The 15,503-nt window shown below is 42.9% G+C and overlaps 1 protein-coding gene across 2 annotated transcripts in view; it reads left to right on the top strand.

The window, feature by feature from the left end:
* Positions 1 to 15,503, top strand: part of ZNF277 (zinc finger protein 277) — a 111,941-nt gene that overhangs the window by 44,852 nt on the left and 51,586 nt on the right. For both annotated transcript variants that reach the window (XM_068276506.1, XM_068276505.1), the window contains exons 5-6: positions 11,521 to 11,612; positions 13,110 to 13,220. In XM_068276506.1, coding sequence (XP_068132607.1) covers positions 11,521 to 11,612; positions 13,110 to 13,220 — 203 coding nt within the window. The remainder of the gene's footprint in view (positions 1 to 11,520; positions 11,613 to 13,109; positions 13,221 to 15,503) is intronic.

Raw genomic sequence — 15,503 nt, 5'->3', positions numbered from 1 at the left:
GCTAATGACTAAATAGAGTGCACCTGTGTGTAATCTTATGTCAGTACAAATACAGCTGCTCTTTGAGGGCCTCAGAGGTTGTCTAAGAGAATATTGGGAGCAACAACACCGTGAAGTCCAAAGAACACATGACAGGTCAGGGGTCAAGTCATTGAGAAATTTAAAGCAGGCTTAGGCTACAAAACGATTTCCAAAGCCTTGAACATCCCACGGAGCACTATTTAAGCGACCATTCAGAAATGGAAGGAGTATGGCACAACTGTAAACCTACCAAGATAAGGCCATCCACCTAAACTCACAGGCCGAACAAGGAGAGCGCTGATCAGAAATGCAGTCAAGAGGCCCATGGTGACTCTGGACGAGCTGCAGAGATCTACAGCTCAGGTGGGAGACTCTGTCCATAGGACAACTATTAGTCATGCACTGTACAAAGTTGGCCTTTATGGAAGAGTGGCAAGAAGAAAGGCATTGTTAACAGAAAGCATAAGAAGTCCCGTTTGCAGATTGCCACAAGCCATGTGGGGGACACAGCAAATATGTGGAAGAAGGTGCTCTGGTCAGATGAGACCAAAATGGAACTTTTTGGCCAAAATGCAAAACGCTATGTGTGGCGGAAAACTAACACTGCACATCACTCTGAACACACCATCCCCACTGTCAAATATGGTGGTGGCAGCATCATGCTCGGCGGGTGCATCTCTTAAGCAGGGACAGGGAAGCTGGTCAGAGTTGATGGGAAGATGGATGAACCAAATACAGGGCAAACTTGGAAGAAAACCTCTTGGAGACTGCAAAAGACTTGAGACTGGGGCGGAGGTTCACCTTCCGGCAGGACAATGATCCTAAACATAAAGCCAGGGCGACAATGGAATGGTTTAAAACAAAACATATCTATGTGTTAGAATGGCCCAGTCAAGGTCCAGATCTAAATCCAATCGAGAATCTGTGGCAAGATTTGAAAACTGCTGTTCACAAACGCTGTCCATCTAATCTGACTGCGCTTGAGCTGTTTTGCAAAGAAGAATGGGCAAGGATTTCAGTCTCTAGATGTGCAAAGCTGGTAGAGACATATCCTAAAAGACTGGCAAGTGTAATTGCAGCAAAAGGTGGTTCTACAAAGTATTGACTCAGGGGGCCGAATAATTACGCACACCCCACTTTGCAGTTATTTGTAAAAAATGTTTGGAATGATGTATGATTTTCGATCCACTTCTCACATGTACACCACTTCGTATTGGTCTTTCACGTGGAATTCCAATAAAATTGATGCATGTTTGTGGCAGTAATGTGACAAAATGTGGAAAACTTCAAGGGGGGCCAAATACTTTTGCAACCCACTATATATACCATTGCTCAGTGCTGGACAGTGGGTAACAGTATTTACCACAAGCCTTCAAGAAACTGTATATACCATTGCTCCAGTACTGCACAGTGGGTAACTGTATTTCATCCATCTGACTATTTGGAGATAGTCTTTAGAGGTGTGTTTGATTTCCATATGTAGGGAATGATCTTCATTGTATGCATATTACAATAGGTTTACTTAGCATGTGGACTATAATGAGCTATAGGTTTTCTTCTTCGGTTTCTTGAATAATTTAGTAACTGTATAAATGGTATATAGCCTTAAGATTTTTTTTTTTTTAAATGAAAAAATAAATGGCCTAATTCTTCTTACTGATGGAATACACTACATATTAATATTTCATGATTATTTTTTTTTTTTTAGCTACAGGTTACACAGATTGAATGAGTTGTGACAATTCCGTATGCTGTCTACCTGTATTATTGCCACACTACTATTTTAGTGTATATTTCTGAGAGATCCTTTTTTTATAGCTTGTCTCACATTTACTTTGTGAAGATAATAATTCACCACAGCTTTGAAGTAACTGTTAATAGTTAAAATTCCCATGCCATATGTTATTAACCACTTGAGGACCACAGTCTTTTCGCCCCTTAAGGACCAGAGCCTTTTTCTCCATTCAGACCACTGCAGCTTTCACGGTTTAATGCTCGGTCATACAACCTACCACCTAAATGAATTTTACCTCCTTTTCTTGTCACTAATACAGCTTTCTTTTGATGCTATTTGATTGCTGCTGCAAGTTTTACTTTTTATTATATTCATCAAAAAAGACATGAATTTTGTCAAAAAAATTACTTTTTTAACTTTCTGTGCTGACATTTTTCAAATAAAGTATAATTTCCTATACACTTGAGCGCGAAAGTTATTCTGCTACATGTCTGATTAAAAAAAAAACCATTCAGTGTATATTTATTGGATTGGGTAAAAGTTATAGCGTTTACAAACTATGGTGCCAAAAGTGAATTTTCCCATTTTCAAGCATCTCTGACTTTTCTGCGCACCTGTCAGGTTTCATGAGGGGCTAAAATTCCAGGATAGTACAAATACCCGCCAAATGACCCCATTTTGGAAAGAAGACATCCCAAAGTATTCAGTGAGAGGCATGGTGAGTTCATAGAAGATTTTATTTTTTGTCACAAGTTAGCGGAAAATGACACTTTGTGAAAAAAAAAAAAAAAAAAGTTTCCATTTCTTCTAACTTGCGACAAAAAAAAAATGAAATCTGCCACGGACTCACTATGCTCCTCTCTGAATACCTTGAAGTGTCTACTTTCCAAAATGGGGTCATTTGTGGGGTGTGTTCACTGTCCTGGCATTTTGGGGGGTGCCTAATTGTAAGCACCCCTGTAAACCTAAAGATGCTCATTGGACTTTGGGCCCCTTAGCGCAGTTAGGCTGCAAAAAAGTGCCACACATGTGGTATTGCCGTACTCAGGAAAAGTAGTATAATGTGTTTTGGGGTGTATTTTTACACATACCCATGCTGGGTGGGAGAAATATCTCCGTAAATGACAATTTTTTTATTTTGTTTACACACAATTGTCTATTTATAGAGATATTTCTCCCACTCAGCATGGGTATGTGGAAAAATACACCCCAAAACACATTATACTACTTCTCCTGAGTACGGCGATACCACATGTGTGGCACTTTTTTGCACCCTAACTGCGCTAAGGGGCCCAAAGTCCAATGAGTACCTTTAGGATTTCACAGGTCATTTTGAGAAATTTCGTTTCAAGACTACTCCTCACGGTTTAGGGCCCCTAAAATGCCAGGACAGTATAGGAACCCCACAAATTACCCCATTTTTGAAAGAAGACACCCCAAGGTATTCCGTTAGATGTATGGTGAGTTCATAGAAGATTTTTTTTTTTTTGTCACAAGTTAGCGGAAATTGATTTTAATTGTTTTTTTTCACAAAGTGTCATTTTCCGCTAACTTGTGACAAAAAATAAAATCTTCTATGAACTCACCATACTCCTAACGGAATACCTTGGGGTGTCTTCTTTCTAAAATGGGGTCATTTGTGGGGTTCCTATACTGCCCTGGCATTTTAGGGGCCCTAAACTGTGAGGAGTAGTCTTGAAACCAAATGTCGCAAAATGACCTGTGAAATCCTAAAGGTACTCATTGGACTTTGGGCCCCTTAGCGCACTTAGGGTGCAAAAAAGTGCCACACATGTGGTACCGCCGTACTCAAGAGAAGTAGTATAATGTGTTTTGGGGTGTATTTTTACACATACCCATGCTGGGTGGGAGAAATATCTCTGTAAATGACAATTATTTGATTTTTTTTTACACACAATTGTCCATTTACAGAGAGATTTCTCCCACCCAGCATGGGTATGTGTAAAAATACACCACAAAACACATTATACTACTTCTCCTGAGTATGGCGATACCACATGTGTGACACTTTTTTGCAGCCTAGGTGCGCTAAGGGGCCCAACGTCCTATTCACAGGTCATTTTGAGGCATTTGTTTTCTAGACTACTCCTCACGGTTTAGGGCCCCTAAAATGCCAGGGCAGTATAGGAACCCCACAAGTGACCCCATTTTAGAAAGAAGACACCCCAAGGTATTCTGGTAGGGGTATGGTGAGTTCATAGAAGATTTTATTTTTTGTCACAAGTTAGTGAAAAATGACACTTTGTGAAAAAAACAATAAAAATCCAATTTCCGCTAACTTTTGACAAAAAATAAAATATTATATGAACTCATCATACACCTAACAGAATACCTTGGGGTGTCTTCTTTCTAAAATGGGGTCACTTGTGGGGTTCCTATACTGCCCTGGCATTTTACTGGCCCAAAACTGTGAGTAGTCTGGAAACCAAATTTCTCAAAATGACTGTTCAGGGGTATAAGCATCTGCAAATTTTGATGACAGGTGGTCTATGAGGGGGCAAATTTTGTGGAATCGGTCATAAGCAGGGTGGCCTCTTAGATGACAGGATGTATTGGGCCTGATCTGATAGATAGGAGTGCTAGGGGGGGTGACAGGAGGTGATTGATGGGTGTCTCAGGGGGCGGTTAGAGGGGAAAATAGATGCAATCAATGCACTGGGGAGGTGATCGGAAGGGGGTCTGAGGGGGATCTGAGGGTTTGGCCGAGTGATCAGGAGCCCACACGGGGCAAATTAGGGCCTGATCTGATGGGTAAGTGTGCTAGGGGGTGACAGGAGGTGATTGATGGGTGTCTCAAGGTGTGATTAGAGGGGGGAAATAGATGCAAGCAATGCACTGGCGAGGTGATCAGGGCTGGGGTCTGAGGGCGTTCTGAGGTGTGGGCGGGTGATTGGGTGCCCGCAAGGGGCAGATTAGGGTCTAATCTGATGGGTAACAGTGACAGGTGGTGGTAGGGGGTGATTGATGGGTAATTAGTGGGTGTTTAGAGGAGAGAAGAGATGTAAACACTGCACTTGGGAGGTGATCTGATGTCGGATCTGCGGGCGATCTATTGGTGTGGGTGGGTGATCAGACTGCCCGCAAGGGGCAGGTTAGGGGCTGTTTGATGGGTGGCAGTGACAGGGGGTGATTGGTGGGTGGCAGTGACAGGGGGTGATTGATGGGTGATTGACAGGTGATCAGTGGCTTATTACAGGGAATAACAGATGTAAATATTGCACTGGCGAATTGATAAGGGGGGGTCTGAGGGCAATCTGAGCGTGTGGGCGGGTGATTGGGTGCCCGCAAGGGCCAGATTAGGGTCTAATCTGATGGGTAACAGTGACAGGTGGTGATAGGGGGTGATTGATGGGTAATTAGTGGGTGTTTAAAAGAGAGAAGAGATGTAAACACTGCACTTGGGGGGTGATCTAATGTCGGATCTGCGGGCGATCTATTGGTGTGGGTGGGTGATCAGATTGCCCGCAAGGGTCAGGTTAGGGGCTGATTGATGGGTGGCAGTAACAGGGGGTGATTGATGGGTGGCAGTGACAGGGGGTGATTGATGGGTGATTGACAGGTGATAAGTGGGTTATTACAGGGAATAACAGATGTAAATATTGCACGGGCGAATTGATAAGGTGGGGGGGGTCTGAGGGCAATCTGAGCGTGTTGGCGGGTGATTGGGTGCCCGCAAGGGGCAGATTAGGATCTAATCTGATGGGTAACAGTGACAGGTGGTGATAGGGGGTGATTGATGGGTAATTAGTGGGTGTTTAGAGGAGAGAATAGATGTAAACAATGGATTTGGGAGGTGATCTGATGTCGGATCTGCGGGCGATCTATTGGAGTGGGTGGGTGATCAGATTGCCCGCAAGGGGCAGGTTAGGGGCTGATTGATGGGTGGCAGTGACAGGGGGTGATTGACGGGTGATTGACAGGTGATTGACAGGTGATTGACAGGTGATCAGGGGGGATAGATGCTTACAGTACACGGGGGGGGGGGGGTCTGGGGAGAATCTGAGGGGTGGGGGGTGATCAGGAGGGAGTAGGGGGCAGATTAGGGACTAAAAAAAAAAATAGCGTTGACAGATAGTGACAGGGAGTGATTGATGGGTGATTAGGGGGGTGACTGGGTGCAAACAGTGGTCTGGGGGGTGGGCAGGGGGGGGGTCTAAGGGGTGCTGTGGGCGATCAGAGGGCAGGGGGGGGAAATCAGTGTGCTTGGGTGCAGACTAGGGTGGCTGCAGCCTGCCCTGGTGGTCCCTCGGACACTGGGACCACCAGGGCAGGAGGCAGCCAGTATAATAGGCTTTGTATACATTACAAAGCCTATTATACACAGTACACGCGGCGATCCGGGTGCTAGTAACCCGCCGGCGCTTCCGAATGGCCGGCGGGTTACAGCGAACGGGGGGCGGAGCCAGTCCCCGGCGGCTGATCGCGTCACGAATGACGCGATCGCCGCATAGCCACTCCCGCAGCCGCCCCCGCCGATGGGCGTATTGCGGTCGTTTGGGCCCGGACTTTGCCGCCGCCCATCGGCTGGGGGCGGTCGTGAAGTGGTTAATCTTCAACATATGCAGAGATAGTAATACCACCATATGTAGATCTTAGGCTAAGTTTATGCAAGCGCTAGTAAGGTACCCCTTACAGATACATTACACGCACTTCACATTGTTATGCTGTTTTTATTCTTTGTTGTATATCTGTTGGCATGGCAAGACATGTTTTTTATGTGCCTCAACACTGAAGGGTTGAAATTTTACAGGAAATTATATACCGTATATACTCTCATATAAGCTGACCCGTGTATAAGCCGATTTTACCCACTTTTACCTCAGAAACCAGGAAAACGTTATTGACTCATTTATAGCCCCATCCACAGTAGCCAAATGTACAAGTCAGCCCTCCTCCCCATAACCAAATGTGCCCCAAGGATATGGTACAGTTGTGTCTCAAGACGCCACTAGATGGCATCATAGATATGAGACACAACAATTGCCTCAAAGGAAAAATCCCCGATCATTGCACCTCTGACATGGTGCTTGCACGCTCCACTCCACAAGTCGGGGGACACAGTTAGTCTTGAGCAGTGCACTCTACACACCATGTTGCAGGGGATGGGGGCATGGACACAGTAGGGAGCCAGCTGGCAAGAGCAGGATCACTAGCGCACGATCCTTACGTTCCTCTGCCAGTAACAAAACTTGCTTCACCATCCATTTTGCGCCACTGACTTGCATATAATCCAAAGGGGTAACTTTTTAGCACATTTTCTGTGGCAAAAAAATGAGGCTTATACGCAAGTATATAAGGGAAGTGGAATATCTGCAAGGTGTTGTAACGTGTTTGGTGAGAGGACATATGATGGTTTTCACTTTGCATAGAACTATTTAAAAGTGGCTTTTCTCATCTCTAAAATCACTATTTTTCATAAAGTTCTTGATCAGGTGTACGTGAGGTGTGAGAAGAATTTTTCTCAGCAGAAGAATCTGAGTTCATTCAGTGCTGTTCCTGCATCTTACTAAAAGGTCTTTTGTCAATTTGAATAGGCAGGTTTGAACTTGAAGACAAATTAAAATACGATTCTTTCTCGACAGCAGGACAACTTTGGGTCACAGTGAGATGGGGGTTCCTCCCCAGCAAGAAAAAAAACTCTAGTTAGGAAGCCCATTAGTTCTCATTTTTCCTACTCAGAGGCTGGACAGTGTCTCTCTTGAAACAAGAGGATTAGCCATACTATGCCAGGAAAAAAACACCTATACAAATAGATAAATACTTGATCTACTTACATAACAGATGTATTGTACTGTCCACATTTTGATTTCAGTGAATTTTATATAGTAAATAAAGAGAATTCTGTTCCGGGTGGGAACCATGTCTTTTGCCCACAATTTGAGGCTAAATCCTGATGTAATTTCTTTGCTAAACTTTATTTTCTTTTCTCCTCCAATCGCTGAGTCACCTCAGCCTTGCTTGTAAACACGAATGAGCAGAGGATCATGTTTCAGCAAGGCAGGGAAATAAAGGGAAGAGGAGGAATATATTATAGATAAAAAGAACCCCCAGCATGCAACTGAATGGCAATGGCTATTAAAGGGCCAATGCTCCTAAGATATGTGATAACGCCAAACCATAACAGCAGAAAAGTTTTGAATGCAGAATTAGCATCTTTATCACTTAAAGTGGACCCAAATTAAAAATACAAAATTTCAGAAATCTATTTTCTAAATTATAATAATAACAGCCCTTTTCCAGCAGCATGATGATAAATATAAAATATTTTACATTTACCGGAGGAACCCCTCCCTTCCTTTCATATTGCTGGGACAGAATCCGGTAGACTGGTGGAGTAGGAGGTGTCTGGCAAAGGAGGAATTGCTAATAGCTGCCACCTGTATAACTCTAGTTATGAAAAAAGAAGGGTGAAAAGCATGCACTGAAATGCTCATAGGCTTGAAGGAGTGTTTATTTATCTTTGTATGTATCAGAGTGGTGCAACTAAATATTTTGAATTAAAAAAATGTTTGGTTTGGGTCTGCTTTAATATACTCAGACCAGTTGCTGTTGAAATTTGATTTTTATGGTGACAACTCCACTTTTAAAAGGGAAAGCCTTGCAGCAGGATGCCTAACACAAGCCCTAAGAAAGCTTTAAGGCTGGTTTCACAGTGGGACGTTACAGGCGCACGTTAGAGCAGCCTGTAACGCACCCCACCGCACAGCAATGAAAAATCAATGGGCTGTTCACAGTGCCCACGTTGCGTTACAGTGTAACGCTGCGCCATAATATAACGTACTGCATGCAGTACTTTGTATGCGGCAGAGCCGCGTTAGACTGTTTGCACATGCTCAGTAACATTGGGGAGGAGCGGAGAGCGGCCAGGCACATGGCTAATTAATATTCACTGCACTCAGTGACGTGCAGTGTATACTTCCTGGAGCGGCCGCTCTGTGCGGCGATTGGCCGGCGGGACCACGTTATGCCGCATGCGTCCAAGAGTGCGCATCACGGACGCCAGAGTGAGCTGCACAACGCGGCTCACTCTGACGTCCAAAGCAGGGAGCACCAGGCGCTGCGTTAGGGGCACGTTATGCGACCATAACATTCCCTAAAACGCAACGTCCTGGTGTGAAACCAGCCTAAGTGCCTGGATTTTTCCATTTATGGCAGTCACCACATTTATGCTCCGTTCTAGAGACAAATGTTTTTCTTGTCTTTAGTAGACAGTCAGTGAAATAACTTGTTTGTTTATGTTTTTTAATCTGGGTACTGGCTCCTTGATTAACCATTTAGCAGCCGCATACAGTAACACGGTGTGTGCTGCAGGGCCACATTTTCCCTGCTGCTGCTGGGGAAGTGTCCTTTCTGAAGCCTGGCAAGCTATGTAAAGTGGGCGACAGGGAGCTGTCATAGTTACCTGTCCCAACAGCTGGATAAGCTTCTCCTCTCCTCCACCGACAGAGCTGCAATGCCGTCATAGTCTTCTGTCTTCTGATCACATGATATGACGTTATTGGGGCCCAGAGGATGGAGTCAGCATTACAGCGCCACTTGGTGGTTGAAGAGGGGTGATGGAAGAGACTCTTCTACCACCGAGTGGCACTGTAACACTGACACCATCCTCTAAGCCCTGATCGTGTGTCATCATGTGACCAGAAGATAATGTCGGCATTGTAGCACCTCCACCGTTGAAGGAGAGGAGATGCCGGCTGAGGATACCCTACCACGAGTTGTCTAAAACTAAACAACTTAGGCAAGGCTGCAAAAAGATTAACTGCTTCTGGACCTTGATGATTAAAATCTATGCCCTGTTTGGATCCTGTTATACCTGACAGTGTGTAGATTTCCATCATCCCTCTGGATGCTACCGCCAATTGTATTGCACTCTCCTTGCTGTCAGTATGACCGCAGAGCTGTGTGAATCAGTCAGAAGTCGAATTCATTGGCTCCTGACCCTGTCATCACTGTAAAGGTGGCCACATACGATACAATAAAATGATCTGATTTTACGGCAATTCGATAAATATGATCGATCTCCCGAGAAAATTGAAAGCTCTTTTTTTCATTAGACTGAAAAATCCGATCGGATTTCGCGGTTTTATTTTTATCGATCCGGAATGCTGGAAATTTTTCTTAAATTTTTTTCTAGAGATTGTATGGTGTGTGTTAGATTGTCAATTTATTAATATACACACCCTAGCAATTTTCTCAGTCTCCAATCATTTTTATCATAATTGGGGAAAAACCCACATGTGTAGTACATTGTTCATATTTTTGAAATGTTACAATCAATCAGAAAAATTGATTGCAATTCTTGAATTGAACAGATATTTAAAAAATTGTATGGTGTGTGGCCACCTTTAGCCAATTCCATTGGCTTACATTGATGGACAGCGTCAGAAGCCAATGACCTCTTCCGTCATAGCGACAGCAGAGAGAGAGGCCTGTGGGGATGGAGGAGCGGCGTGTATGTGCCATTCTCTGGTACCAGCAGTCTCTGGTCCTAAGGGGCCAGAGGCTGCTGGTACTGAAGTGGTTAATGGACCACTATCGTTTGTAAGAAGTAGATTCCTCCCAGAGTGAAATGCACTACAAATTGCTTTTCTCCTGTGTTGCTATTGCTTACAGCAGTGGTCTCCAACCTTTTCTGCACATGTACCCCTTTGTAGGTTATCCATGAGCCAGTGTACTCCCTGTGTTTTTTATTCCATAAGCCTAAAGCGATTTTTATATATATTTTTATTTGCAAGAAAATCATACTAAAAAATATGCATAATTAGACAGCAGTTAAACCAGAAATACATGTACCTGCCAGCAGCATTTTACCCCCAAAATACTCCTAATTAGGCAGTGGTTACTCCCAAAATACATTTAATTTTGCAGCATCTCCCCCCTAAAAATATACATATGGTAATGTGGCAGCATTTCCTGCCCAAAAAAAAAATGCGGCAACACTTTCCCACAAAATATATAGTGCGGCAGTGTTTCCCCACAAAATACACATAATGTGGCAGTGCCCCCCAACCCAAAACAAAAGCATAATGTAGCAGTGTTTCTCCCAAAATACTCATAGTTGGGCAGTTAGTGCCCACTAATATTTCTGGTGGCAGTGGCACCTAAAAATAGAACCATTTACTCACTTGACAGGTGACTCTCCTTTTTCTCTTCTAGGCTAGCGTCACTCCCCAGTTGTCATTACAGGAAAATGGCGGCTGGAGACCAGCACTGGACACACAAATAGACTCCAGTGCTGGGCTCCAGTGCTGCCGTTCAGGGAGAGCTTTAAAAAATAAAGAAAACTGTAGAAATTTGACAGGTTTTGGATTCGTTATCTTCTCATAAGGGATTCTCAGTCTATTGTGAGTGACAGCAACATAGGAAAAATGTACATTTTACTCATGAACAAATATACATTTAATACATATGCATACAGATGCATTTTAAATTTTACAATTTATCACAATAGTGTCTGTCAAGTAAAAAACTGTTAATACACTTGGTCAGAAAACCCTTCGCTAGCCATTTCTTATAGAGAGTTGTTATGTTGCTGCTGCAATCTCTTTCTGGTTACAGGCAGTGGCACATGGTTGTTTGAAACAAGAGACCAAATATTTATTAGATACTCTGAATCTACTACTTACAGTAGTCACTAGTATGTCAATTATAAATTGTGTTTGATTTTTGTTTACAATTTTACACACCTAATATATTTTGCCTTTGTTTACATTTTATATTCTTGTTTTTGTCTTATTTTACAGAGAACGGTACTGGAACAGCAGCAGCATGAAAGATCAGATTCAAGTTTCCAGAGGTTGTGCATGTTCTGCAATGAGGAATTTAAAGGAAACCGGTTAGTTTGTAATTTTCCATTTTGATAACCATCTTCCATTTATAATAAAAGCCAATTATTTCACTTTAAGTGGAGGATTGAACATTTAGAAACTAAAAATCATAATGTGATGCACTTAAACTAGAAGCACTACAAGAACATCTGCAAGGATTAAAGGTAGGCAAAAAGCATCATGGATTTTTGAAATCCTTTTTTTCACTGCATTGTTGCTTAATTTGTACTTTTGTCCTCTTTACCATGTCTGTACAATAAAATGGCACATATATTTTAATTGTGAACAAATATGCTATGTTTCTTGTTCCCTTTGTTGTACCTTTAGCTTGCAGTGTTGCTATGGCTCTTAAGCATAGTTGTTATTGTGAGTTACATTATTCTGGTTGGCTGGTTCTGCTTCCTACTGTGACCTTGCTGTGACTTATGCAATTCAAATTGACCTGGCCCTATGTTCCCTGCATGAGAGATTTCCAACTTTAAGAGCTTTTGATTGTTTAACTTTTAAATTAAAGGAAATGGCTTAAAGCTGTAAAGCTCAACCTGAGGCAAAACGCTTAATATGCAGAAGATATATATGTGTATGAAATCTCTTAGCTGCTAAAAGACCTAGCTAGCCTACCTACACACAGATAACTGGCCTTACTTTTCTCCTGTGCACTCCAGCAAATTCTGATTGGTCCAGGTATACTGATTGAACAGATGGTAGAAAGGCATGGTCTATACGAACATGGTGTATAGGAACAGTATAGGAAGGCATGGTCAGCTGAGCTCTCAACCCTGGATGGCTCATGTGAGCAAAGGGGCTGTTTTAGGTTTGAGTGAGTAGGTGTCTATCACAGAGGAACTATAATCTGGTGTAGTAGGTTGTTTCATTTCTATTATGAAAAACCTGTGTTCTTACTAAATGTATATTATGCATGAATTAGATCGTGATCGTAAAACATATGGACACAACCTGTCCCTGTACGGGGTTACCCGGATCGTATCAGATCTTGAACTGAGGTAAATAAATGAGTGGCTGTGTATTAGAAGATCCATGCAGAATCCATATCAATTGTTTGAGTTTTTCAAACAATAGGTTCTCACTACAGGTTCACTTTTAAGCATCCACACAATATTGCAATAAGATGGACAGGCCTACAATCGTTTTGCCACCTTTTTAGCAGACAGTTGCAAGATCACTTATGATATTCTAACTGAAGATAACAGGAGATCTGTGGAGATGTCTACTTCTCATTGTGACCCATATAGATTCATAACTACCAGTGGCAATCCATTTGTAGTAGTATAATTGGTCATATATTAGTACACCAGATTGACTCAGAATTATCTTTCCCCCTTCTTGTTTTCTTCGAGAATTCCTCTTTTCCAGCCATTCCATTCTGTGAGTGACTTGCTAACTAATTGTCTGCAAACAGATTCCTTCAGTGTAAATTCTTGTATGTGAAATATCACGTCTGTTACGGGCAATCAGTAAAAGTGATGAATATTGTTTTCTTGCAGATCCATCCTGTTCAATCACATGAATGAGGAGCACTCCTTCAATGTCGGCCTGGCAGATAACCTGGTGTACTGCAATGAGTTCCTAGACTTGTTACAGAGGAAACTTGACAAGTATGAATATTAATGTCATAACTTACTGAAATGTTGTAATCCATCATGTTTATGTGGACTGTTTAACTTGTATATTTAACTGACTGCAACAGCTGTTTTGTCTCTTAGAAAATGGTGTGCTGAGCACATTGCTTGCTTTTTTCTTTTATATAATGGTAACACACTGGGAGATATGATGTATCTGGAAGATCAGAGAATGTATCAGCAGTGCTGGTGATTTACAGAAGGAAATGTGTGATGAAGCTTCATTGTGGTGATTTCATATAGTAAATCAGGTGCTGAGAAAAAGAATATCCTGTTTATTGCACATCAGCATGTTCAGTGAAACCTCACAGCTCTTCGCTGCACTTTATCTTCAGTAACCACTCTCACTGTGGGTAAACTCTGATTTTGAAGCTATCTCTCAGATTAAACCTCCCAATGTGGGATCAGCATCAGACTGCCCAGACAATGTTTTTTTTCTCCAAAAGCTTCCCCATCCACTGTAAATGTACAGATTTCAAAAAGCTGGATTGGAGCTTTTCGGACAACAGCTTTTGTATTTCTCTGCACTGGCCTAATCTACCACACCTTTCTGTTGGAGTGTATTCTACATATAACAATAACAATAATATTTATATAGCGCTTTTCTCCCTGGGGACTCAAAGCGCTGTGACCCTTCATTATGCAGTCTCAAAGGCTAGGGAAAAGAGGTGAGTTTTTAGCCTTTTTTTAAAGCTGTCCAGAGATGGAGCCTCTCGTACTGATTGTGGAAGTGAGTTCCATAGAGTAGGGGCTGCGTAGGAAAAGGCCCGAGCACCAAATGTTAAGTGTATCCTGGGAATAATCAGCTTCATCTTGTTGGCAGAGCAGAGGGTGCGTGAAGGGGCATAAAGTTCCAATAGATCCGCTATGTATTTGGGTCCCATGTGGTGTAGAGCCTTGAATGTCAGCAGGCAGATCTTAAAATTGATTCTCCATTTTACTGGCAACCAGTGAAGAGTTTGCAGTACTGGGGTGATGTGTGAGCTGCGGGGGGCATTGGCTAGGAGTCTGGATGCAGCATTCTGTACTAGCTGTAAGGGGCGCAGAACCTTTTCTGTAGATCCGATGAACAGGGCGTTGCAGTAGTCTAGGCGGGAGGATACAAATGCATGAACCAGGGCAGGTAGGTCTTCAGCTGGGATAAGGTGTTTGATTTTCGCTACATTTCTTAGATGGAAGAAGGAAGACTTGACGACAGCTGATATCTGCTGTTTGAGTTTTAGATTTCCATCCAGGATCACCCCAAGGTTTCGCACACAGTCTTTATACTGTACAGTAACTCCCCCAATTGCTAGTTTGAGGTGGTGAGCGTTTTGAACTTTATCCATCATTTGTGGACCACCTACCACCAACACCTCTGTTTTGTCAGGGTTCATCCTCAGCCAGCTGGTGTTCATCCAACTTTGTAAATCCACTAGACACGCATTTATGGATGCTGATGGGTCTTGGGTGCCAGGCTTGAAGGACAGATACAGTTGTGTGTCATCTGCATAACAATGGTATCCTAGGCCATAGTTCTGGATTATTTTGCCCAGTGGGAGCATGTAGACTGCAAAGAGTAATGGTGATAGTACAGAACCCTGTGGAACTCCATAGGGAAGTGGCACTGGATTAGAGTAGTGTGTGCCCAGACATACTTGCTGTGTCCTGCCAGATAGGAAGGTCTGAAACCAGCTAAGAACAGTACCCCTTAGGCCACAGTAATTCTTCAGTCGCTGGATTAGTATTTCATGATCCACAGTATCAAATGCTGCAGACAAGTCAAGAAGAATCAAAATTGAGCAATCACCCTTGTCCCTTGCAGTAAGTAGATCATTCATTACTCGGACTATTGCTGTTTCAGTGCTATGCCTTTTCCTGAATCCTGACTAAAAAGTATCAAAGATGTTGTTATCTGTAAGCCTGGCTTCCAGCTGGTTGGCGACTACTTTCTCGATAACTTTTGATAGGAATGGTAAGTTCGCAACAGGTCTGTAGTTGGTTACAGAATCAGGATCTAGTGATGGTTTCTTCAAGAGGGGTTTTATGATTGCTTTCTTTAGTTCTTCTGGGAAAAGTCCACTTTGCAAGGAGCACTGAGTGATTTTGTGAAGTGCTGGCCTGATCAGCTCTGGGCACTGCATTAAGGATCCAGTTGGGCCAGGATCCAGGTCGCAGGTAGTGGGGCGGAGACTTTGAATGAGAATTCCAAAATCTTCTTCACTCAGAGTGTCAAAGACTTGCCATGGTGGTACAGTAGTAGGCAGATGCAAAGTCCAG

Source organism: Hyperolius riggenbachi, chromosome 3 (genome assembly GCF_040937935.1).
Source record: "Hyperolius riggenbachi isolate aHypRig1 chromosome 3, aHypRig1.pri, whole genome shotgun sequence".
NCBI lineage: Eukaryota > Metazoa > Chordata > Amphibia > Anura > Hyperoliidae > Hyperolius > Hyperolius riggenbachi.
Note: the sequence above shows the minus strand (reverse complement) of the source record. Positions and strands in the feature narration are given on the sequence as shown.